General features: G+C 50.4%; 1 protein-coding gene across 1 annotated transcript; it reads left to right on the plus strand.

Annotated features, from left to right (window-relative positions):
• Positions 1 to 3,379: 3,379 nt before the first annotated feature.
• LOC149370609 (uncharacterized) lies at positions 3,380 to 20,490 on the plus strand. Its single transcript, XM_089578121.1, has 12 exons — positions 3,380 to 3,597; positions 3,717 to 3,970; positions 4,033 to 4,242; positions 4,298 to 4,565; positions 4,644 to 4,816; positions 4,877 to 4,945; positions 5,046 to 5,332; positions 5,791 to 6,140; positions 14,327 to 14,659; positions 19,400 to 19,665; positions 20,092 to 20,217; positions 20,305 to 20,490. Exons 1-12 carry the CDS (start codon positions 3,399 to 3,401, stop codon positions 20,488 to 20,490), a joined length of 2,721 nt encoding a protein of 906 aa, XP_089434247.1. The 5' UTR covers positions 3,380 to 3,398.
• Positions 20,491 to 24,909: the final 4,419 nt, after the last annotated feature.

Below are 24,909 nucleotides of genomic sequence, written 5' to 3' on the forward strand. Positions count from 1 at the left end.
CCGGAGTGGAGGAGAGTGTCGCTACTTTCAAATTATCGAGGGGCTTTAGCTCGGAACACGTCTTGTAAGTCGCCGGCGTATGCCTCGACGCAGCAGTGGAAATGTGAAAAGAGAAAATACATGCTCTGTTGTGGATTGCAAGAATTGCGACAAACAGTGAAAGGGGCGGGATGCGATCGTTTGCGAGCTTCACGGAACCGAACTGCACAAGGACGTACTGCCCCTGTTCGCGCCCGTTGGGCATCCACCCATTCCGAACGGGCAAACGCAACACACATGTTCGCCAGCGCAAGACAGCGAATATATATAGAAAGGTCTCGATCTTCGAAAATCTGCGAGGGTAAGTGCGCAACATCGCCGCATGAACAAGCTGACCTGCCACCGAAACGTCACAAAGACGACTTACGCTCCTATACCTCTACTGCATATTGCGCAGTGCATATCCGTGCGAGCGGACAACGCTTACCGTCAGTTCGTGTATTACACACCGTCTTGGTGCTACTGTTGAACTTCGCTCCAAGTAAGGCGGTTTTCGTGGACCACAATCGGAATAAAGCATTTGCGTTACGGCTGCTGTGCTCCGCGGTTGTCACTTCCATGCGAGACAGACGTTAAAAGTGACTCCGGCTGATTGCTTACAACCAACAAGACCTCGAGCAATTTCATGTCCGCATATCGAGCATGGAGCGTACCACAATTTTATACTATGTGAGGCTGACATAATTGTGAACTTCTTGTAGTGAACGCTCTGCCATGCGCGCGTTATAACAATTATATCGCGGAATCCTTGTAAACGATTGCATGCAATCTTGTGAAGTCTGCTTGATGCATGGTACTGCTTAAATGATTGGGTAACATGTGTTTGTTTATTTATTTTTGTCGCCTTCCTTTGTTTAGCAAACCAACAGAAAATATTTTAGGCTTCCTAGCACCTTTAACAGGTTGTAAACAAATGAGTACGATGTGCATGTGAGCGTTTTAGAGCAGTGTCTGCATGCATGTACACAATACGATAACGACCTGCGCAGCCGCAGGGTTTTTAAACCTTGCTGTTTTAAATAATAACAATACAAAATAATAAGCAAAGCCTTCAGCGGCATTCAGGCGATCCACCCGTTGCCTCGAACAGGCGCAGAGCTCAGCGGCTCTTCGCGACATGAAGCCCGGTCCCGTTTTCACGCCTAAAGTGATCAAATTGGGGTTTTCACATGTCCTTCGAAGCTTCGGACCAACCACAGTGTCGTCTTCCCACTCCTTTACAACCGTATCAGGCGACACATTGCCTGTCAGAACCGAAACATCAGACGCAGGAGCTGTTGCGACGAGGCGCGCGCCGAGCGGTCAGGAGGCGAATAATGGCGGCGTGATCACGTGATCAAAGATGGCAGCCCCCATGATAGGGTGGCTAGAACTTTTTTAGGTGTGTGAAGCGGCCACCGGAAGCTGCCCCCAAAACGCACCGATGCCGCGCGGGGGCGCTGAAGACAGGGGGTCGTGGTGGTGGTGTAAACTTTATTGGCCATGACAAATTACAGGTGGGGGGCAGAGCCCCCTCATGGCCTGCGGGAGTGGCCCACACAGTGGGTTCCTCCCTTACAAATGGTGTGCCAGACCCTGAAGGGCCAGCCTGTTAGAGGCACTGGTGATGGCGAGTCGTTGGTCTTGGAGTGCTGAACTGGACATCAGCTGTTCCCAGTAAGTGAGTGCCACCTCTGGGGGAGGGGGGTGCGGGTAAGTGGAACAGGTGAGCAGAACATGCAGAAAGTCGCCTGGTTTGCCACATAGTCGACAGGAGGAGGAGAATAGGTCAGCTAGGGAAGCGTCCGTTCATGACTATCGGGTATGGGAGCGTGCGAGTTTGAAGCCTGCGCCAGAAAGTTGATTGCGTGGTTAAGAGCGAAGGGTGAGGAGGTGCGTATATCTGTCTGTTGGAACGATAGTGTTGTAGGATGTCACTGAAATTTAACAGGCACTCCCCTTCGACGGAGGGGGCGGTGTGCTCACCCGCCCGGAGGGTAAGATCTCGGGCGAGGGCATGCGCCTCCTCGTTTCCGGGTAGTCCGGCATGTGCTGGCGCCCAGATGAGCGTTACGCTTCTGGAGGGATTCCAGCGTCGGAGTATGCTGCTGGCTTGACGAGAGATACGACCAGCGCTATAATTTAGGATTGCTGTTTGCGAATCGGATATAATTTTGGTAGCGGCTGAAGAGGAGATGGCTAGAGCGATAGCCGCTTCCTCTGCCGTGGTTATGGATGAGGTGAGAATGGTTCCTGCCGTGATGGGGCGGCCGTCACTGCGAACAGCCACTGTAGCTGCCTGTGCGCCTGATGCGTAGAGCGAGGCATCAGTATATGCTGCATTGGGATCCTCTCCGTAAGCTCTGTGTAGTGCTAAGGCCCGGGCCTCTCTGCGCTTTTTATCGCGCTCCGGGTGCATGTGACAGCGGCGCCGTCAGAGCGAGCAGACGGAATTGCTTGGCAAGCCGGAGTATTGCGGACAGCAAAAAGGCTTCGCTCGCGCTGATTTTCTGCCGCGTTAGGGTGGCTAGAACTTTAGCCGCGTGCTTTGAGAATGCCGCCAACAGCAAAAAAAAAAAAAAAAGACCCAGCGCTGGTGTTTCGTGCCTGGATGCAATTCAGGGTACAGATCTTCTACAGAAAAAGTGTCCCTCTTCCGAGCTCCAGCATGTAAACAGCTATTCACCAAATGGTCCAACGCCATCCCCAGGGTTGATAAGGAATTGCAAGAGAATTCTGCTGTGTGCGAGAAGCATTTTGACGCAAGGTGCGTGCCTAACTATTTTATTCCACCGCACGCTTTTATCGCCATTCTTAGATGCTCGCCTTAATGTCCGCTTTCGTGCTCTCCAGGCGTGAATGGTGTTCTCGCATGCAAACGTGAGCTCATGCATGATTTTGTTTGTTGTTTTTTTATAGGTTTATTGTGCGAAACTTCAAGCACAATATAAACGGGAAGGAGGTCATAGTGCCACGAGATATTCCTGGCCTAACCGAAGATGCGATACCAACGATCTTTCCTAACTTACCTAAATACTTAAGCAAGACCCTGCCAAAGGAGAGGAAGCGAAGAAACGTAAATGAAACTGCTGCTTCATTCAAAAAGAGTCGCACAGACGTTGAGATCATGGAAACAGGATCAGTGGCAGAGGACGGTGCGAATGTGTCGCAAGAGACCGTATGTCCAGTTGCATCCTTAAGCAGCGAGCTCATACGCCCAAATGAGCTCCGGTCTTTGCAAAAATTTAAAAACCAAAATGTTCTGTGCTATCAGACAGCAGAGTTCATTAGGAACGCAAATCCTCCTGTGGTGCTGAACAAGATAGTTGTGTTCGAAGTGGAAGACAGCGCAGGACCTTATCAGTGCAGCATATTTCTGAATGGACTTCTTCACAAGAAGAAAGATTCTTACATTGCAAGAAGCTCAGGACATGTTGGCTTATGCTGACAAACTTTTATTGTGCCATGGAGTTGGAAAATTGGACGAATTCCAGCCTTTAAATGTGGTAGAGGTGGCAAAAGTGGCCCAAAAACACATGTTCTCCATGACTTGCAATGGATCCTCATCTTCATCACAAGGTATGGAATCATTTCGTAGAATATGTGTCTAGGAGGGAAAATTGATGCCCTCACCGCAGATGAATGTGCAGGAACTGCTGTGTTTGTTAAAAAACGCATTTTTGTTTTGTGTCCAACAGATGTCTCTACTGAAAGGTGCTCCGCATGTAGAGCATGCAGAAACAGACTTATGGCTCGCCTTTTGCGCCTTAAGAAAAGAGTACGACACCCACTCGCAAGAAAGGCTCCACTCGCCTCTCTAGCTGCGCAGCGACTGAAACAGGCAGTGCGTACTTTGAAGCGGAAGGGCAAGAAAATCCAGTCTCTGAAAGATAACCTGACAGAGCTCCGAGAAAAGAACTGCAAAATCGAGAAGTCCGCCTTTGAAGAGAAGGTGTGCTACAATGCTTTAATTATATGTGCTTATATGCGTATGATATTCCCTTTTTCTTTCAGCTGAAAAAGCTTCCAAAGAAGCAGCAAGCTGCTGTTCGTGCGTGTTTCGAAGCCTGTAACCGAAAGTCTCAGCGTGGATACCGATATGACAAGGAATGGCTTCTTGAGTGCATAATTCTAAGAATGAAAAACCCACGGCTCTACGAGCACCTCAGAAGCCACAAGATTCTGGTTGTTCCCAGTCGTGTTTGCCTACAAAGGTACATTAAGGTATGTGACTGGACGCGTTACGAAAGTCCGAGTGGTGACATTATTGCATTTTTAGGGTTTCAGAGCTTCTTATGGATTTAATGCCAAACTTCTGTCATGCGTGAGATCAAAAGCCCAGGACATAGACGAAATGAAAAGGCATGGTGGTCTAGTAGTCGATGAAATGAAGCTTTCAACCCACCTTGACATGACATCGTCCAACCACATAGAAGGCTTTGTGGACCTGGGAAAGTACACTGAAGAATGTGACAAAATAAAAAAAGCTGACCACGGCCTGGTGGTGATGTTTCAGCCATTCGTGGGCAAATGGACACAGATTATAGGTAAATAAAATTTGATTACTATTTCTAAATTTTTTTAGCAGATCACACGATCGCATACAATGTTCTTTTCTGCCTTAGGTGTGTTCGCCTCCAATGGAAATGTGAAAGCAAGACTGCTGGCAAAAATTATTCTAGAAGCAACGATTTTGACCGAACAAGCTGGCCTCCGTGTCTATTATATTTGTTCTGATGGTGCCCCGTGGAATCGATCTATGTGGAACAACCTAGGCATACGTGGAAACTTCAATGATATAAGGTGCAGGGTCGTCCATCCCTGTGACAAAGGCAGATTTCTGCATTTTATATCTGACTTTCCACACCTTGTCAAATGTGTGCGCAACATGATGAAAAAACAAGGTTTCAACTCGCACAATGAACGGGTATGCTTGCTAAGAAACATTGTGTGAAATGTTGGCACATATTCATAAATGTTTGCTCATTGTTGTCAGTGTTTCCAATGCGAAATGATTAATTTTACAGGCCCACTGGGAACACGTGTCGAAAATGTGGAAGGTGGACAGCGCTTGCGTCACCTTGAAGGTGGCACCAAAACTTACGAGGTCCCACATATTTCCTAATGGGTTCGAGAAGATGAGGGTAGACCTTGCTTTTCAGGTCTTTAGCGCCCAAGTTAGGAATGCTTTGGCCTTCTACAAAGAGCAAATTGAGAGCAAATACCCGAACAGCGACCCAACAAGAATTGTCATTGGGCTCATGGCTAATCTGATTGAGGCCATGACGTCCAGATTCCCAGCAGAAGCCTTAAGGTAAGTTCAAATTTATTGCCACATTTATCTCAGTTGTCAACAATACATTTGTGTGCATTCTGTAATGGTGTTTCAGATCCGGCAGCAAGAATGAGAAAACATTGGACGAAATGCTGCACTTTCTAGACCTCTGGGAGGGCCATGCTAAGGGGATTGGATTTTTAAGCAGAAGCACAGCAGTGGGCTTGCGTGTGACCCTCACTGCAACAAAGAGCCTACTTGACTACCTAACAAAGAAAGTTGGTTTTAAGTACCTCATGACTGCGCACCTCAGCCAAGATTGCCTTGAGCGGTGTTTCGGAATTGTGAGGCAGGCAGGTGGGGCCAATGACCATCCGACTCCGGCCCAGTTCATTGTCATCATGAGGTATCGCTAATCTTGCTGGTTATACACTGTGCAATTTAACTGGTTTACACTTGGCTCTGATTAAGAGTTACTACTCTGTGCTTACTTGCAGGTGCCTCAGTTTCTATAGTCTTGCCAGGAGTCCCAAGGGAGGTAACGTGCCTGATGGTGTAGTTGAGTCGTTGCTATCTGTGGAGGAACTGCTCAACGAGACAGACAGCGAAGAGCAAGAGGCAGAAAGCCGACCGCTCCGATCCGATGCAGCCGAAGTGTCTGTTGACCATGCTTCTTACATATCGGAAAAAAGTGATGCCCGCCTTATTTATTATATCGCCGGCTACGTGGCACGAAAACGCGTGCTGTCCATCGACTGTGAGGATTGCAAGGCTGCTTGCCTAATGAAGAAAGAAGACGTGCCCAGCTCTGATTTACCCACGGAAGCATCAATGCAGTGGGACCTTGGTGGGCTTTTGTTCCCAACGCTCTCCCTCTACAACCTTATTATGACACTAGAGAACAAAGTCACTAGTTTCTTCAGCAGAACTACCCTTCATGCTAAGTCGGTGACTGACATGTGGAAAATAATTGGGGAAACGACAAAAATAGGCTGCCCCCAGCACTCAGTGACATTGACGAGTTCAGTAGTGAAGTTCTACTGCTTAACACGGGTTCACTTTTTTTTAAAGGAGTTAATCAAAAGGAAGACGAAAGGAAATGCAAAAGGGTGAAGCCATGCGTGCTTTAATGGGCTTATCATGCTGTTGTGTATGTGGATGAACAACTGAAAATAAATGTGTTCTTCCAGAAACACGTCTTTTTCATACTGTGCATATGTTTTGCTGGGTAGGTGCCCTCGCCACACTTGTGTGCTTGATGAGCTGCCACTTCTTGGGAGTGTTTCTTTGAAAAGGGAATTCTCGTTTGCTGCGGTTGCAACGCATGTAATAACTGCATGCGGCGGAAAATTAATCCGGATCCACCCACTACATTTTTACTATTGCTTTTCGACCTCTGTACGTAAAAACCCACTAATTCTTTCACGGTACGAACTTGTATGCGACACAGTGTAGTCTTGCCGTATAATGGTCTAAGGAGCAAAACAAAAGCATGCAACGCTTTTCGAAATGAACAGCCGAGCGCGTGCAGAAAGGCATGCGGACGTCTGCGGAAGCAACTTTCATGCCAGCACATAAATCGAACCTGAGTTTCCTTTAAATCAACGAAAAGATGCCTGCAACTGCTTGTCGTCTGCTGTGAAAAGAAAGCAGTTCTGCTTGGTGAATAATTCTTGACGACCCGGAGCTCATAATTGCATCACGCGGACAAAATACCATCGCGGAGCCATTTTTCACCATCAGCAGCATCTTAAAAGCAAATCACAGCGCGCAAATCACGGAATTAAACGCGGTCCGCGCGCATTCCACCATGCACGATCAGCGACCGCGCGACGGCGCCTCTAGCATCAGCGCCCCTGGCGGCATCGGTGAGCAGCGGTGCCACTTCCGGCAAGGGAAACGCGCCGCGCTTTTCACACCTAAAAAAGTTCTAGCCACCCTACCCATGATACGGCGCTGTAAAGCATCTTGCCGTGACGTCACGGAGATGCGGCGGCGCTGGAGTCACCAGTAACTATCGTTGTGTAGGATTGGATTGCATTGGATTTGAGGAAACTTTATTTGTGCCTGCAGTTGGGCGCTCGTGCGCCCCGACGAGGGCCTACGTCGTCTACGAGGCTGCCGTTACTCGGCGTGGGTCTCCGCTCGCCGTTGCCGGCTCGCTAGGTCCCTGCCTTTCGAGCGCCCCGAGGACCTGCTGGACGGTCCATAGCTGTTGGTCATGGTCGTTGCTCTTCGCGGCTGCCTCCAGCCGCGGCGGGATTGTTCCTGAACTTGCTTCCTTTAGATTTCTGATGCAGTCCCACAAGATGTGCGTGTGATCTGCCGTTGTGTAGGCAAAAGCCGGTACCGTGTGCATTGGGTATGCCACGCTTGAGCGTTTTTGAACGCGTTTTGGAATATTCCGGCGAGTTGTGGTGCGGGTGGTTGAACTGCAATGCTGAAGAAAGGCAGCGGCACAAGTTTCCACCAGTTTATCGCATTTAGATATGGGCCAAAGCGATGAGCAGCGGCCGTAGAGCCAGAAAAGTTCCGCGACGGATCGGCTGCGCGGCTAGTATATTTCATTTCTGCATCGAAATATGATAGTTCGCGTCTCTTAATCCGCAGGGTTGCTCTTCAGTCATGCGACGAACAATGCATGAATCAACGTCTGCAGCTCGTTCGCGTTCTGTCGGCTCTCATTATGAGAAATTTGGAAGCGATATTCCGGTTGGGTGTGAGCGCAAATTGAACGCAGGGGACCGTTTTCAGATGGCAATCACCCGAACTACGTCCCGGGCATCTCTTCGCGCTAAAAAAAAAAACAGCTGCTGCCAGTCGCCTTCAGCATTCATCGGGCCACTACGTACGACGTTTGAAGCAGCGCTGTAATCTGGTAGTAGTACGACGCGTAATTTCTTCTCTACTTTCACTTCCACGAGCTTCAACATGTACGTTTTTTCACCACCTATCCTAGAAAACGATTAAACGTCGCTAAGATATCGGAAAATCCTGCAGTGTTATTTCCCGTATTACCTGAATTTTACAATTGCTGGCCAATCAGAACCTGGCGAAAACAGCAAATACCAGACCAGAAAACCACTTATCAAGCAGAATGACTTAAAACATTTAGCTCTGCAGAGCAAACGTAACTTCGTCGTAGCTCGATGTAAACTTTTCTATCCCTTCGCCTGCGCATCTCTTAACATCCAATGTCTATTTCATCAAGCAGAATAAAGCATTTAAGTTCGCTGCGCACTCGACAAAGATCCAAAGAAGGGAAAGGTTTGGTTTATGGTTTATGGGGATTTAACATCCCAAAGCGACTGAGGCTATGAGAGACGCCGTAGTGAAGGGCGACCACCTGTGGTTCTTTAACGTGCACTGACATCGCACAGCACAGGGACCCACTACAACTTCGCCTCCATCGAAATTCGGCCGCCGCGGCCAGGATCGAACCCGCGTCTTTCGGGTCAGCAGTCGAGCACCGTAACACTGAGCCACCGCGGTGGCGGCAGAACGGAAAGATCGCATTTGCATGACTCATTCAAGGCATACCTGCATGACTTTAGTGTCCAGTAGTGTTCGGTGTTCTCCGGAGTGTAGTGGCTCGACGAGAGCAGGCACATCACAAAGGTTCGTCATGTGAGAAAGCTGCCTCGCGTCGTGCATCCCGTCGTCCTTCTTCTTTAACTTAGCGATAGGGTATGCTGTATCGGCCCAGAAGTTCGTTTCATTTAATAAGTCAACCTAGTCGACCGCCGTAGCCTCGCCGTTGCTGCCAAACATTGGAGCGCAAAAGGAAGCCTATGCAGCGCTTCGCCAGGTAATTCCGTCCGGCGAACAGGTTGAAAAAGTGCTGAACTACTCTCCGGTCACCAACAGAATTGTTTCTAACCACAAGCGATGCGCACGCTTTGAAATATTCGCGTACGCGAGTTGGTTTCGAAGGCAACATCGCGTGGCGCGGGGTGGGCATGCTACGTTTTTGCCTACACCCCGCGTCGCTGCCGACCGCAGCGCCGCCTTTGTTTACAAACATGACGCTTGTCTTTATGCTGCGGGAGCATATACAGGAACTCTACGCATCTCGGGGGAACCTTTTTGGGGGAACTTTGCTCTTTCCTCGGAGGAGCTGGCTTTACTGTTGAGCTAGGAGAGAGTGCGCTCAGCCTCTGCAAGCCATCCTCCTCTGACGCCGCTGTCGAGGGCCCTTTTGCGTACTGACTCTTGGGAAATAGGCCCTCCACAGTTACCAGACTGCCAACCAGCGGTGCTTTTTAGTGAACGTCCGTGCTCCAATGTAGCGCAGAAGCGCAGCGCCTGTGTTGCAGGTTTGGCGGAATGCGTACCGAGCTCGAGGTTGTCTGAAGGCTCCGCGTCTCAACACTTCTGTTGATTACACTCTCGAGTTTTTGGGTGCACTGTAGAAAACTGCAGGTAAACTTTTCATCAAAGGGTGCGGCCGCGACCTCGTCACTGTTCAACTGTGGTTCATGAAGAGAATGGAGAGGGATTCCTTTCGTCGTTATAAACACATATGGAGCGTTTATTTCAGCGCATGCTATAAGCGGAGAACTCGAGAGTAGGCGAAGAAAACGAGCCTCTAAAGATGGGCGCAGTGGCTTCCAGAGCGCTCACGGCGCACGGACGTGTTTAACGAGCGCCTCGGGATGCTGCGCAAGATTCTATCTCTCGGGCAGGCGGACTTCGGCCCGCCCATGGGCCCGCCGTTCTCCGCTATTCTCGAGGCACAAGTCGCGCCGAGTACGCTCGCGCACATACGCAGTTCCGGCGTGAAATGCAGCAGTGAAGTATTTCTCTCTCTCGCTGTCGTGAGAGAGTGCCGGCGGCTTTACGTCTGCCCCTGCGCGGGGTTTCCCGGCCACTGCGCACAATCACTTACACAAAGAAGTAAACTGTATGTACTACGTAGCCGCGCGCACACAGCGTCCTGTCTCGGCCCTAATCGCGCGCGCGGCACACTGCACTAGCGGCCGGGGTGGGGCGCCCGGCCGCGTGTATACCGTCCGAGGTAGCACCCACGGAGCGTTCGTGTCACGCGTGCACTACCTGGCGAAGAGCGAGCGGGAAGTCAAATCCCCCTGCTCATGAACGCACAGAGGCTCACCATTGTTCTCGTAGAACGAGAGAGCGAAACCGAAACCGAAATTCGACCAAGAGCTACCGCTGCCTTGTCACGTGAGGGCCTATTTCCCACGATGCTTTCCATTATATTTTTTATGGCTAGGCTTCAAGATTGTGACGTCATGGTCCCTCCTAGTTTTTTTCTTCCTCCATGCTGTTGAGCACGTCCAAAGAGCCACGTGCATTCACGCATCGTTTTCGTTCGCGCGTAGTGTTCGGCCAACATGCACAAGACAACCTTTAACGAGGTATAATTACATGAAGATTGTTTTTATTGTAGTGTCCTGTAATTTAAAGGGCATATTATATATGCGGTAACAGATAATTCACCTTGTTGGCAGTTGTGCGGTCTGGCAACCCGAAAGAACGCGGCGCGACAGCGCCGCTTCTGAAGTTCATTTTTCTCGTGCGGGTGCTCGCGCGTCAGCGGCAACGCGGGCGTCTGCCGCGCGTCGCGTTTTTCGCTCGCGAAAAACGCTCCACGCGGTTCCAGCTTAAATTCGCACGATCTGAAACACATGGCAATCAAGGCGGGCTTACACTCTAATGCTGATAACTTCCCATCACGCCTTACAAGCGTAGACAACGACAAAATGCTGCCATTGCCGCGACAAGGCCGTTGCATCACCGCGTGTACACCCCTCGCACTTTTCAACGTCGGCATGTGGGCTCGTCAGAAAGGAGCGTTTCTGCACACCCATGTGCACACCCATGTGCACACCCGCCCGACCTAGTCACATGAAACTAGTGGTGACGTTGCTGTTACGTCCCTCCTCATTACGCGCACTGTCTCTTTTTAGAGCGCAGCTCTTTGGCGTCCGTTCCTGGGTTTCGCGTCGGCGTCGTCGTCGGCGTTGTCGTCGGCCTCGTAACCATCTCCGCCCCCCTTTCATCCGCAGCTGGGGTTGACTCACTATCGGCGTCAGCGGCATCAGTCAGTCGCTGCTATCTCTTCCCTCCTCCCTTTATCGTGTTGTCCGCTTGCTGCGCGCGCTTCTGCCCCCATCGTTTGCCGCTGGGTGTACACGCCGCCCCCTCCCCCCTCTTCCTGCGAGTCTCCGGTTGTCAAAGCGCCGGCTCGAACTTAATTCCTTTCTTCGCTCCTCCTCCAATGCAACCCCTGTGCGGTGGAAATCAGAGAGCCAGATCGGTGGCGCCGGATCTGTATATGTGCACCGCCCGAGCCGAAATTGCCGCTGCCGTTCGCCCTGTGCGGTGGCAATCAGAGAGCCAGATCGGTGGCGGCGGATCTGTATATGTGCACCGCCCGAGCCGAAATTGCCGCTGCCGTTCGCCACTGCGAAATTATCTGCCAGTTCTTTCTGAGCCATGAGCGAGACGACCGATGGAAGTCCTCCGTCTGCTAAAAAAAAATTCTGTGATAGCGCATACATGTGTTGCTCGATTTCTTTGCCTCAATCTATCGAAAAGGTGAAACAGCTTATTTGCTGCGCTCAAATTTCGCATTAGGAAGTAACGTAATCGTCGGTAATTTTTATTGCTGCTTACATTTGTTCCTCCACTGCTGGCGCTTCCGTTCTTTCTCACTCGCTCTCTATCTCCTCTGTCGCGAAGTTGCAGGGCGGCTGGTAACTCCCCAAATGCGTGGCTTTGCGGCTCTGGGGCGGGTGCGCTCGTAGCGGACAGCGAGTGTGCGCGCTGCTGCTGGGGCCATTTGAGTTTGGTACCTCAGTGCTCGTGTCCTAGGTGCGGGGAAATTTTCAAGGCATCTCGCATTGACCTCCCGCCCATGGTGTCAGTGACGAATTCCGATGCAAAGGCCGCGAAGTTTGAGAACGACGATATTGAATGGAGAGCGCCAAACATGGCTAGCAGCTCTGCTAGTTTCACGCGTGTGTGTTCCTCCCGCGCTTGTCCCGTGGCAGTCGCAGCTTTCGAGTGCTTGGCATCAAATACTAACCGCTCAAGACACTGCATTTTGATACATGTTGCGTAAGGAAATGCGCCGAACATAACCTACCGCTATATATAGGGTGTCCCAGCTAACTTGGAGCAAGCTAAAAAAAACAAAAAACCTAAGCGTTCTTCAGAACTGAAATCGCATGGATGTTGTTAGGGTTTATTTAAAGTTACAGTACCATTTTTTTTTCGCTCGTATTATTTGAGTAATTAGTTGAGATTAAAAAAATAACATTTCAAATATTGCCTGAAACGTTCAGGCGTCAGTAGGAATGTTGTGGAGCTCCACAAGTAATCTCCAACCCGGGCACTTCCAACGAGAGACACTCAGCGTGGCCGTTTTCCTGCGGCAGAAACGACAGCCCGCGGAGTTTAAAAAATACCACTTGACAGCATGCTTTTGTGCGCCCGAATGCACCGCGATTACAGCGCTCTCATCCGTGCTTTGTAAAAAACATCACTCGCTTCGTGCCCGAGATAACAAGAAACAAATACGCATATAACGAGCTTGATCACGGCGTGTGAATTATGCTGAAAAACGGGAGCCGCGCTTTCTTTCGACTGCCGCCCGTACTCACTGGCGCTTATCTTAGAACCAAGCACAACGTGAAGCTCTGTCTTGGGCAGCTTGAAAGGCGAACTGATAAATATATTTATCAGTTCCCACAATAACGCTGTTTCCTGAGCGGAACTACGGCTGCTGCTGGTCTTTGATTGGTAGAATTCTCACTTCGTACGAGTACAACATCGGCGTACCGGTTAGGGGCCTGTCAGATATGCTATCTTTCTACCTTAATCCTGTACATCTGTCTATTTGACTTCCCTTTGGCACGTTAGAATTTGCATAGTCATACACAAGTCAATAGAGAATGGCACATAGAGGGCCTCTGATTTATTGTCCAAGAACATTAATCTTATTGACATTTTTAATCTTGTTGCTGAATGCGTTATCATCCTTTTTTTTTTTTTTGCTAATTCCAAAGTCAAAGCGTCCCCTTTAGACGCAGTCTGCAGGAAAACGCGTACTGCTTTTTCTCTGCAACCTAGAAAGAATATTTTGCAGGCTTTCTGTAACAATGACTGCTGAGTTGTCTAGTTGGTTATTCCCGCAATCCCTTGTGCTCCCGCAAGATTTTGGGGCCTTGACCTCAGCGTATTCAGGCAAACCCGTAACATTGAAACATTAAAGAGGCCCGCTCACCACGTTTCCAAATATCAGTTTAGGGCCGATCACTTACGAAGCTCACTTCATCTTGAGGAGATCTTTGGGCGTTGTTCTTATGTGCACTGTACACCGTGCTGTAATAGTCTGCGGTGTTCGGAGCTCACACAAATTGCAACGCGAGAAGCTAAAACTCAGGTCCGCCGCCGTCCCACGGATATTCGAAGGCCTACGAGCGTACTTGAGCACGAATCTGTGGTGATGATGCATTTCAGACAGCTGTACTCATGAATGCGCTTATGTGTTTTGGTGCGAAAGCACTACTTCACGGGGTCAGATCCAACCAAGAATCTTATGGCGTCCCTGAATTTGAGGGTGCAGAAATTAAATAAATATTGCCGGGACTGTGTTTCGAACCCCCGGCGGCGCGAACAGATCACCTTCGCTGGCCACTGCACGAGAGCACTGTGGTATACTCACGCGAGCACCATACTCAGGCGAGGTTGTTATTTTGAAAAAAAAAAAAATTGGCTATTAAAAAGGTGTAATTTTTAGAATAGCATCCGCTAGTACTTCTTTGTCCTTCAACGTTGCCACCTGTCTTCCAGGATTCCCGCACGAGCTTGTGTCGGAGCGCCGGGCCACGTCCTGTCCTTCTGATGCGCTGTGTTGCATCCAGAATTCGGCCGGCTCCAGAAGGTAGCGAAAGTACGGCGCTGAATTTAACCACATCGAAAGGCACGAGCAAACAAATCTGCCGTCTGGTTCCGGTCTCGGACCCCCAACGTCTCCTGCGGTGTCTTTGCCGTCCGCGCCTTCAGGCCCATCGTCGCCGTCTTCCTCATCGGATCAGTCTCCCCAGGACCAAGAGACAGTTGGCACGGAGCCTTCTGAAGCTGCAGAGAAAGGCGTTCCGGTCGGGGCCCATTCGGCAATGGTGATCGCCTTGACGCCGAGCGATCCCGAACTGCATCTGGACCAGCACCGGGAACCCTCGCCCGCAGTACTCAATGCAGCCGCTGCGTTCAAGTGCTTGCGAGCGTCCGGAACGAAGACGTCTCCCATACGGTCGGCTTTGGATGATGAAGACTCGGTTGCCACGGCGCCTGCAGAACCAGTTGCCATCTTGGCTCCCCCCGACGCTGCCTTCTGTTGTGACTGTACTTCGGACCACGTGGGCCCGATCAAGCAGCTACCGTGAACAATCACCAAGGTCGACAACCTCGCGACGACCATGGGAAGTGGGATGCTTGGAATGCCCTCCGAGCCTCAGCGGATTAGTGTAGCAAGAATGCCAGGGGCCATTGTCGGCAATGACCCCAGCGAAATTCCTATGCCGGAGGTATTGTCCGAGCGACCACAGAGGAGGCGACGGGCCGGCGCCGGTCACGCTGGCGGATAATTGAAGAATTCCGTGGCCCCGACTCGCGTTCTGGGCATTCGGCGGGGAAGCAAGTTTATTCACCTGCTGGAGGACTTCGGGAGATTCCTATCCCGCAGCGCTGGATGAGTCGGCATCTCCTCCTCTCATCAACCAGCTGCGTGAGAGTGGAAAAACCCGCACCTGCCCAGCCGTGGGTGGTAACAAGAAGGTCCCCTTCGGTCCATCCGATTGGACAGTGCTCGTCGACCATTATTCCCCAGCCAGGGATCTGGGGAAACCGAACGATATTTAACTCGGACGTGAGTGTGGCCGAGAGAAGCCTGCTAGCTCCAGTCGACTACGGTTGACGAAGACGTTCCCCTTCCACTGAGAGCCATTCTCAGTCCCGCTCTATGTAAATAATGTAATTATGTGAATACAGTTTTTCCTTCACTTCCCCCTACTCCCCGTCTCCGGCCCACGTTTCCTTCCTCCTTCGGCATTGCGGCGGTGATCCTGGACCCGATGCCTGGTGGGACACGCTACGAGCACGGCAAAATATAACAACTGGTTGGCAGCGGCGGGATCTTCCACGCTTGGTCCTGGCTTCAGCAGTGGTGAGCGCTTGACTTTCTTTGAGAATCTGCCAGGCTTGATAACTCGGGAAATTTATCACTACCTGTAGATTGTTTTCTGCACGTGCTCGCTTAAGCATTTCACTTAGCAGCTTATTTTTGAAAGTCCTCGTTCGGGAGTTGCCATGGATTTGAGCAAACTAAAGAAGCCAGAGTTGATGTTGCTGTGTGAAAAGCTGGGTATTGAGGCCAGGAAAAGTCACAGAAAGCCGCAGCTGATTGAGGCTATTAAGGAATGTGGTGCTAAGGAGGAGGGAGACAAAATTTTGGAGACCTGGGAAGTCATTCAGGAGGGAATCAGGAACGCCAAGAAGGAGGCTGACAGGATTGAAAAAGAATGCAAGGAGGAGTCCGACAGGGTTGAAAAAGAACGCCTTTACCGCAAGGAAGCAGCTAAGGAGGAGGCTGACAGGATAGAAAAAGAACGTCTTCGTCTCAAGGAAGCCGATGAAAGGCAACTTGCTTTAATGCGTTTGGAGTTGCAACAAATTTTAGAGGCGAAGCGCGCCGGCAGGAATTCGACATTAAATCAGGAGGTTTCGGCGCGAAAATAAATTAAAGTCGGCAATGAAAACTGCGTGTCTTTACCCATTGCCCGCGTCGCGATTGAGAGCCCGCTCGAGGTGCGTCTGACCGAGGCAGCCATCTCCCAAAACCTGCCTAAGCAGCATCCCTCGATTTGCTCAAATCGCTTGGATGTGCTGCCCAAAGAAAAAGGCCTTTGTTTTGGAGATAACGCTGCACAGGGCCTTACCATTTCGAAGGCTCGTGAATTCGCGGCGCCAGCAGAGCACGTGGTTGAAGAGGGCAAACCTCAACCTGTAAGCCCGAAGCCTGTAAATTCTCGCGGTGACGAGCCAGAGCAATCTCTAGTAAAGACTGACGATGAGACGAACGCCGGCGACTTAAGCCGTGACGGCTCCGCGTTACCAAATGACGAGCCAGCCCAGGACTTACTCACTGGTAGCACAGGGGTAAAGAGTACCGATAGTAGTGCAAGCTATAGTGAGTCTTCCGAAGCAGGCGCAAATAATGAGCTGGGGCTAGGTGAGGAATTGAATACCAATCTTGTGTTACCCCACTCGGATGGCTTTCTCGAACTCCTTCGTGTGGACAGAGAAACGTTCACCGCTGAGCAAGAGAAAGACCAATCTCCATGCAACTTGAGTCACCAAAGTGACATAGGTGTGTCACGGAAGAACATACCTTTCCAGCTCCGTTCTGGCCTGCTGTACCGCCAGTATAAGGATAGGAAAGGTATCCAACACGACCAACTTACTGCCCGCGTCGCGATCGAGAGCCCACTCGAGCTGCGTCTGACCGAGGCAGCCGTCTCCCAAGACCTGCCTATGCAGCATCCCTCGATTTTCCCAAATCGCTTGGATAGGCTGCCCAAAGAAAAGGGCCTTAGTCTTGGAGATAGCGCTGCACAGGTCCTCACCGGTTCGAAGGCTCCAGAATTCGCAGCGCCAGCAGAGCACGCAGGTGAAGAGGGCAAACGTGGCCCTGTAAGCCTTATAAACTCTCACGGTAGTGAGCCAGAGCAGGCTGGATCACTAACTGACAATGAGGCGAACGCCGACGACTTAACCTGTGACGGTTCCGCGATGGCTATTGACGCGCCCCGCAAACCAACAGCGAGGGTTTCCACGGAGCGGCAGCGTATAGAGGTGGCCAAACGGGAAGAGTTAATTAAGGGGAAAGTGCGGCCCTTGTTAACTGCTCGACTGAAATCCGAACCGCGTAGCCGCCCCAATTTGGCACCTCGGTGCTCAAGAGTTCGCACCCGCCCCGTGGGAACACAAGCCAAGAAAACGCAACGCGCGAACCCGATCCGAGAGAGACGGATACGCTGGCACGGCATTCGCACTCGTTCGTTCCCTTCTCGCATTCTGCTTTCTGAGCGTCAGCCAAACTTCAGAACCGCGAGACTTGGACGAGGAACAGTTAAGGGTCCCAAGCTGAAATTCCTAGCCTTGTGTCCTGTTGCACCTGCTAGAGCAGCAATCCGACCGCGGCCGCGCAGGGGGCGGCTGAAGAATAGGAACCAGTAAATTCCTCTAATCGTAACGTTGTTTCTGGACGGTTTCGAGGAATAATCCTATTCAGTTTATTGCTTGTTTTTTTTTTGTTCATTTAACTCGCCTGTACAGAAATGCAAGCTGAAAATCCTAGCATTATGCAATGTCTCATCTGCTAAAGCAGCTGTCGGACCGCGGCCGCGCAAGGGGCAGATATGACGCATAATCTCATATTGAGTTTAATGCTTGTTTTTTGTCTTTTGCTGATATATCTCTCCTGTACAAGGATGAGAGCGAAACTTTGGAGCTTGGCATTGCGGGACTCTGTTCACATGCGTTGCAGAAACGTAAGAGATAATGGCAACGCTGATGGCCTCAGCCGAGGCTTTCCCGTGTAATGCCCTTTCCTGACTCCCCGGACGTTAATCCGCTATGCAAATTTGTATTTTGTTTTTTGCTTTAGCGGGAATCATTTTGTCTGTTTTGTATGTGTGTTCAGCAGCTCCACCTTCCCTTTGTGCTCTCACGGGCGGTGGCTTTCTGCGACATAAACCGTGCTACGGCACCCCCCCAAAATTTTAGAAAATTTTCCTCCCTTTTGGCTAAACAAGCTCTGTGTATTCTGGTTTGGTCAAACATGTCAACTTTCGGAGGAGGACGTAAATTTCACGCTACAGCTCATTTTCTCTAAAGAGGTTTTGTTGACCGAAAACAGCTTGGCAGTTCTTGAAGTCGGTTTGGCGCTTTCTGCTTGTTGGGCTGTGTACCTTGCTGGTTGAGACCGTTACAGTTGTCAACGAAGCAGGAAGAACCTTTGGGCCCAGCTGTGACCAAAAGCCGAACGGACACAACTCCAGGTCTCTGCGCGCAGCAGCGTTGGCTGCAACCACTACGAGACCTCTTCGGGCGGCGGACGTGCTGTTGTGTTTCTACCCCCCCCCCCCCCCCCTTAACTCTCTTTGTGTGTTCCCGTCACACCTGTGTCCACTCGGACCACGTGGGCCCGATCAAGCAGCTACCGTGAACATTCATCGAGGCCGACGACCTCGCGACGACCATGGGAAGTGGGATGCTTGGAATGCCCTTTGCGAGCCTCAGCGGATTAGTGTAGCAGGAATTTCAAGGGCCATTGTCAGCCGTAACCCCAGCGAAATTCCTTGAGTGGAGGTGACCACTATAGAGGCGAAGGCCGGGGACGCGCCGGAGTTATTGTCCGAGCGACCCCACCAAGGCGACGAGCCGGCGCCGGTCACGCTGGCGGATAATTGAAGAATTCCGTGGCCCCGACTCGCGTTCTGGGCAATCGGCGGGGAAGCAAGTTTATTCACCTGCTGGAGGACTTCGGGAGATTCCTTTCCCGCAGGGCTGGATGAGTCGGCATCTCCTCCTCTCATCAACCAGCTGCGTGAGAGTGGAAAAACCCGCACCTGCCCAGCCGTGGGTGGTAACAAGAAGTTCCCCTTCGGTCCATCCGATTGGACAGTGTTCATCGACCATTATTCCCCAGCCAGGGATCTGGGGAAACCGAACGATATTTAACTCGGCCGTGAGTGTGGCCGAGAGAAGCCTGCTAGCTCCAGTCGACTACGGTTGACGAAGACGTTCCCCTTCCACTGAGAGCCATTCTCAGTCCCGCTCTATGTAAATAATGTAATTATGTGAATACAGTTTTTCCTTCACTTCCCCCTACTCCCCGTCTCCGGCCCACGTTTCCTTCCTCCTTCGGCATTGCGGCGGTGATCCTAGACCCGATGCCTGGTGGGACACGCTACGAGCACGGCAAAATATAACACTTCCGCCGAGTGGACCACGGCTGTGGTGTGGCGCCGTTCATGGCTTGCTTCGCTTTCCTCGTCGTTTTTGCGTTCGCCGCAGTTCTGGCCTTGAAGACAAGCATGGCCATACGAAACTCGCCGGGCGACGGTGGTGCTTCACACTTCTGCTGTCCCGGCGAAGTCACGGAACTCGTGAGATACGTGAACGCCACGTTGCAGCCTTGCGACAGCTTCTTTGAGTTCGTGTGCTCAAATACTGCTTGGCTTAAGATCGGAAACGTGTCCAGCACCTTACCGTCGCCCCTCGGTTCGAACCGAGGCATGAAGCCCAGCTCCGTTATGGCGCCTAGCGGGTCTCGAAGCCAGGTGAGCGCCTTCTTGAGGTCCATGTTCGATACATGTCTGCATTCGGGTTAGGGCCAAAACGCCGTGGTCGGAAAGCTAGCCGCATTTCTTGTCAGCACGTGCGGAGTATACCTGCGGGATGGTGGAACCACGAATCTGCTTGCCTATCTCCTCCTCAGCAAACTCAAGTACAGTATTCCATCCCTCGTGGAGGTCACCTTAAGAGGACATAGTGCTATTTCAATTTCCCTGAGGGCACTCCTTGATTTGAATGATCACCGGTTTCAACACTGCCTGAACGACTCCCTTGAGAAGCTCAATAATTTTGCTGGGAAGTATGTAAAAGTTGCCTAGGTGACTACTTTTGCGGGTTCGTTGCAAGCTCCTGACCCGGCAGGCTTCAAAGTTGAGCACTACACTGGCCTTAACCTCTCCGCGCTGTTGCAGAAGTGGGACATCAGAAAAGCTTTACAGGACACATCGATCGGCTTGAAGTACGTTACAGAAGTCAGCGTGAGTGGCACAGATCAAATCCACGCCCTCTTTGACGCCCTCACCTCCCAAGAAAAAAGCGTGAGTGACGCTGGAGCCTCCTACCTGCTCGCATGTAGCGTCTACAACGGTTTACTTGAGCTTTCTTGGCCCGCCGTGCATACTCAGTCAGACAGGCTAATCTTCTGCACGCGCCAAATCGAGCTGATGCCGATCATTCGCGACATAATGTACACGGACGAGTTTATTACGCCCGACAAGAAGGTCCAGGTGACCCGAGTTGTGAATTCCATCATTCAGGCCATACAGACTGATCGCATTGTCAGCTCATTGTTCAGCGGCGTCGACAGATAATACTTGGACACCTTCTTTGCCGGCATGGCCCTGGTCATGCCGTGGGAAAGCGCTCGTCCGGAAATCAGGGAGACGAGTCTGACGCAGAGCTTCCTCGAGAGGATTCTCGATGGTCGTGCCTACGAGTTCGAGGGGCGGCTCAGGCTGGCGCGCTGGGACCTGCCGTTAGTAAGCAGTGCTGCGGAAACCAGTGCAGGAAGCCGGCATTACCTTTCACTCCTTAAGGGTACAAACATCCTGATTTCACCGGTCGTCTATGCGTTCATACGGAACGACGTCGCCCACACAGATCATCCCCTGGTCCCTGGCGGAATCCATCTGGCGCTTTCTCCTCAGCGAGACGGGGCTGTGGTTGGACCAAGCTCGCCGTCGTATTAAACAGCTCGTCGGCTGCTTTCGAGAGCACTACCTTGCCGCTGGCACGATTGGACTCTCTACCTTCAGCGATGTAGACATAGTGGCGGCTTCGCTGGGCCTTTCGTCGGTGCTCAAGTCCTTTTCCGAGCCGCTCTGGTTCAAGGTTGAAGCGACGGGAAGCTTTTGGAGCTTGTCGCACAGCCAGTACTTTTACATTCGCGAGACGTTCTACCGCTGTCCCGCAAGCTCCGACCAGTCTAGCAGAAGCTATATCAACGTTCCTTTAATGCATGCTGGAACGTTCTCTAGGACGTTCCAATGCGAAAGCTCGAAACATATGGCCATGAGGGACGCCTGCAACGTCACTTCTACAAAGAATAATGCTTGACCTGGAAAAACCGACTCAAAGCGGTATAGCCTTCACCCACCACCGCCGAAATTTGCATTATTTTTTCATGCTTCCATTGAAAGGACCTCGCGCTGGCATTTGTGACTTTTATTATTGTTTGTGTTTTTGACGTTCAGTAACAAAAGTGCCCATTCTATGTATGTGGGGCTGCACTTATCTTAGCGAATTCCTCTAATGGTTACATCAAGATGCCCGTTATTTTCTAGTCTGTTTATGTTGTTTATTGTTCTATTTAATCCTCGGGAAGCTGTTTCGGAAACAGCTTGGAGGCTCTGAAACTTTATGTATCAGAATAATGAGAAACGCTGCTGGAAGGCTGTTGACACTGAGGTTGTGATGTTCCCATGCTTACGCTTATCGAAGCCGAGAATACCCGAAACGAACTCATACAACAAGCCGAGAATACCCGAAACGAACTCATAGAACAACTTGCTTGGATTTTGGGTGTCGCCTAACGTGGACTCTGCCCCTCTTGCCTCATCGAAATTTAGTTTTGGCGCACAACAGCTGTAAGCACCTCGCACTGTCTGAGTGTTGCTGTATGCAATAAGTGCCAGCACTAGGTGGAAAAAGGGGAAATATTTTACAAAGTGTTGCGTAACGCTGCCTCTAGTTTGTTGTCGCTCATGGAGTTCTTTATTGCTGCTTTTGAATTTATTTGAAAACTGCCCTGTACTGTACTTTGCGGCCTGCAACTAACGTACAGTGTGTAGCGCGTGCGTGATTGCTGAGTTGCAGTGTGCTCTCACCTGGGCCAACGAGTAGCAATACATCGCCTACTCTAAGTGTTACGTGAGAAGCGAAACGTGCCTCAGTGGGAAGAGAACGCCGCTGTTCATTGGAGACGTCCTGAGATCTGAGATTCATGCCTTTCTTAACGATTATTTAGCAAATTTCTGCATATGGTTACGTATGGCGCTAAACGAGAAATCATAATTAATTTATCCAAAACTGCTTTCATGAAAATCTTGAGGCGCCCATCTAATTTGTTCCAACATTCATTCACAGACTGTCTCTTATAAAGAGTTTTGGAATATAAATCACGCACAATATGTAAATGTATAGACACATCGAAGGCATTCTAACAAAGCCCCGAGAGACTTGATTTATGCACTGCACTTTGCGTGTTCTCCCCTGGATACTCAAGTTATCTAGAAAACTCTGATTCGCACAGTTTTAGAATACGGTTGTGCGGTTTGGAATCCCATAAAGTTCGTTTATGGAAAAAACTAATCGTTCCAGAACAAGGCCGGTATTTTCGTATTTAACCGATACGACGAATTTTTTTGCCTACTTCTCATGTGTCTGATTTGGCGTTCGCTCTATTTTCCTCGCATCGTCGTACTGAATGTTGAAAGTTCTTGCCTACGTTATACCTGCTTGATTTGAGTCGCGTGGAAACTGTCCAGATCTAAGACATCATTTGACCAGCTGTCAGGCACTATACATTTCACCTTTTCCTCCTTGTATTGACATGTTCGAATAGTTTTTTTTTTGCGCACTATAAACACTTTAAACCTTCTTCCAGGGCCTGCTTGTGCTCTGCCTTTGAAATAATGTTTAGATTCCGCGATGTGTAGCTTATCTTCTCTCACTCTGCGCTACCCTGAGCTTTCAGGGTATCTCACAGGCTTGCTGATTGTTCCACATCTTTTTGAGCTGTTCTTTTAATCTTCTGCTGCCATATTGAAATGCGAGACGGGCGTATGTGATAAAAATACTGAAGTTTGTCACGTCACCGACAGCACGTCATCGGCGTTGGGTGCCCGTGCGGCTGTATGTATGGTTTGGTTTGGTTTGGTTTATGGGGTTTAACGTCCCAAAGCGACTGAGGCTATGAGAGTCGCCGTAGTGGAGGGCTCCGGAAATTTCGACCACGTGGGGTTCTTTAACGTGCACTGACATCGCACAGTACACGGGCCTCGAATTTCTCCTCCAAAGAAATTCAACCGCCGCGGCCGGGATCGAACCCACGTCTTTCGGGCCAGCAGCCGAGCACCATAGCCACTAAGCCACCGCGGCGGCTTATATAGATAGATGTGTTTTGGGGGGCTAAATGGAGCCTGAACGGGCTATACAACGGACAGAGGCGGTGCTCCCTTCGCTGGCTGCTGCCTTTGCTTTTACCATGCCTTTGTCCCTGGTGCATGAACGTCTTTACGTGTAGGTGTAATTGCATGGAGCCGTTGCAATCAGGAGCTGTGCAGGAACGAGTGAGTTGCCTTAAACTTTATAGGAATAGAAGAAAAAAGTTGACAGAGGCTTAGCTTGGTTAAGCCCGGATGGTTGCGAAAGCAAATTACGAGCTAATTTAGCTACTAAAGTAGTGAAAGGCGAAAGCCTGAGTGCTGCACGCAACGCCGGAATTAGCTTGAAGTGCTATTGAGGTGTCTATTAAACCACAGAGTTGGTAAGGCGCCTTTCCTTTCCTTCAAATCAACGCAGTCTACAACGCTGTCTATGTCAGAGGGCATCAATAAGCGCCGGAAGTAGCTTAAAGTGGTATTGAGGTGTCCACTAAACCACAGAGTTGATAAGACGCCTTTCCTATCATCGAAATGATCGCAGTCTCCTCTCTTACTGCCGGGGATCTGCGGCGCTCCGTGGCTACCGCTGGGACCGCGCCGACGAACCGACTTAGTAGCTGAGATTTCACCTCGGTATCACATCACAATACCGCGTGTCCGTTCACGCACCCGACGAATAGAATTATGTCCCCGAGCTTGAGGTACACAATATTTTAACCTCACGGGCCACCTGCATATGTTTAATTAAACAAGACATTAAAAAGCACAAATACTGCCACGTTTGTGACACTTTGCTGGACATTATATTCAGCGCTCTCGCCGAATATATGCGGCTTTCATAGGCTGTTCCCCAGCTTTGAGCCGATGTTCTGGTTGGAGGACTCGATTTAGTACCTCTACATTTGAGACATTATTCTCACCCGATAACCCCCCTCCACCCCCCCCCCCCCAAAAAAAAAAACGTTGTTGTATAGATTATAATCATGCAAACGTATTACATTTAAGTTCTTTGGTATTATTAAACTGAGCCGAATTTATTCTGGCACTCATTTCGTGGGTCCAGGAAGTCGCCCCCACCTGGGGGCCACACCAAGCCCACCTGCCCTAAATCCCGCCAATCTAAGAGGATTCTGGTGTGGGCTAGTTGGTTCATGCTTAATAAACAGATTCACAACAGCGCTACGGAACAAGGACAGCGCCCGTCCTGTGTTTTTCGTGTTCCTTCTGTCCTTGTTCCGTAGCGCTGTTGTGAACCCGCCAATCTATGGCAATAAAGTTGTTTCTCTCTCTCTTCAAATCTTCCCGCACGCATTTCCCTCCAAGCACCGAAACGCTACAACAACGCCACTTTTTTTTATTCTGTCAAATGTTGATACGTTGTTCTTATTACACCTTGTTATTGAGTTTTTGAGGTATTACAAATGTAATAACATTTTCCTAACCATATAACTGACACATAAGTGCAACAAGGTTATTAAGGCGACAGCCTTTAATGGCTCATGCTTGCGGTCGCGTCCGTCCGTGCGCTGGAATCGTGCCAACTGTGGCCTCTCCTCCGCGCAGCGGCGCGACCTCCTTCCCTCCTTGGCAACCCGGTGCACCGCGGTGGGGGGCGCAGCTGTACAT

The sequence above is a fragment of the Amblyomma mixtum genome, chromosome 1 (assembly GCF_055824585.1).
Source record: "Amblyomma mixtum isolate Tamu chromosome 1, ASM5582458v1, whole genome shotgun sequence".
NCBI classification, from domain to species: domain Eukaryota; kingdom Metazoa; phylum Arthropoda; class Arachnida; order Ixodida; family Ixodidae; genus Amblyomma; species Amblyomma mixtum.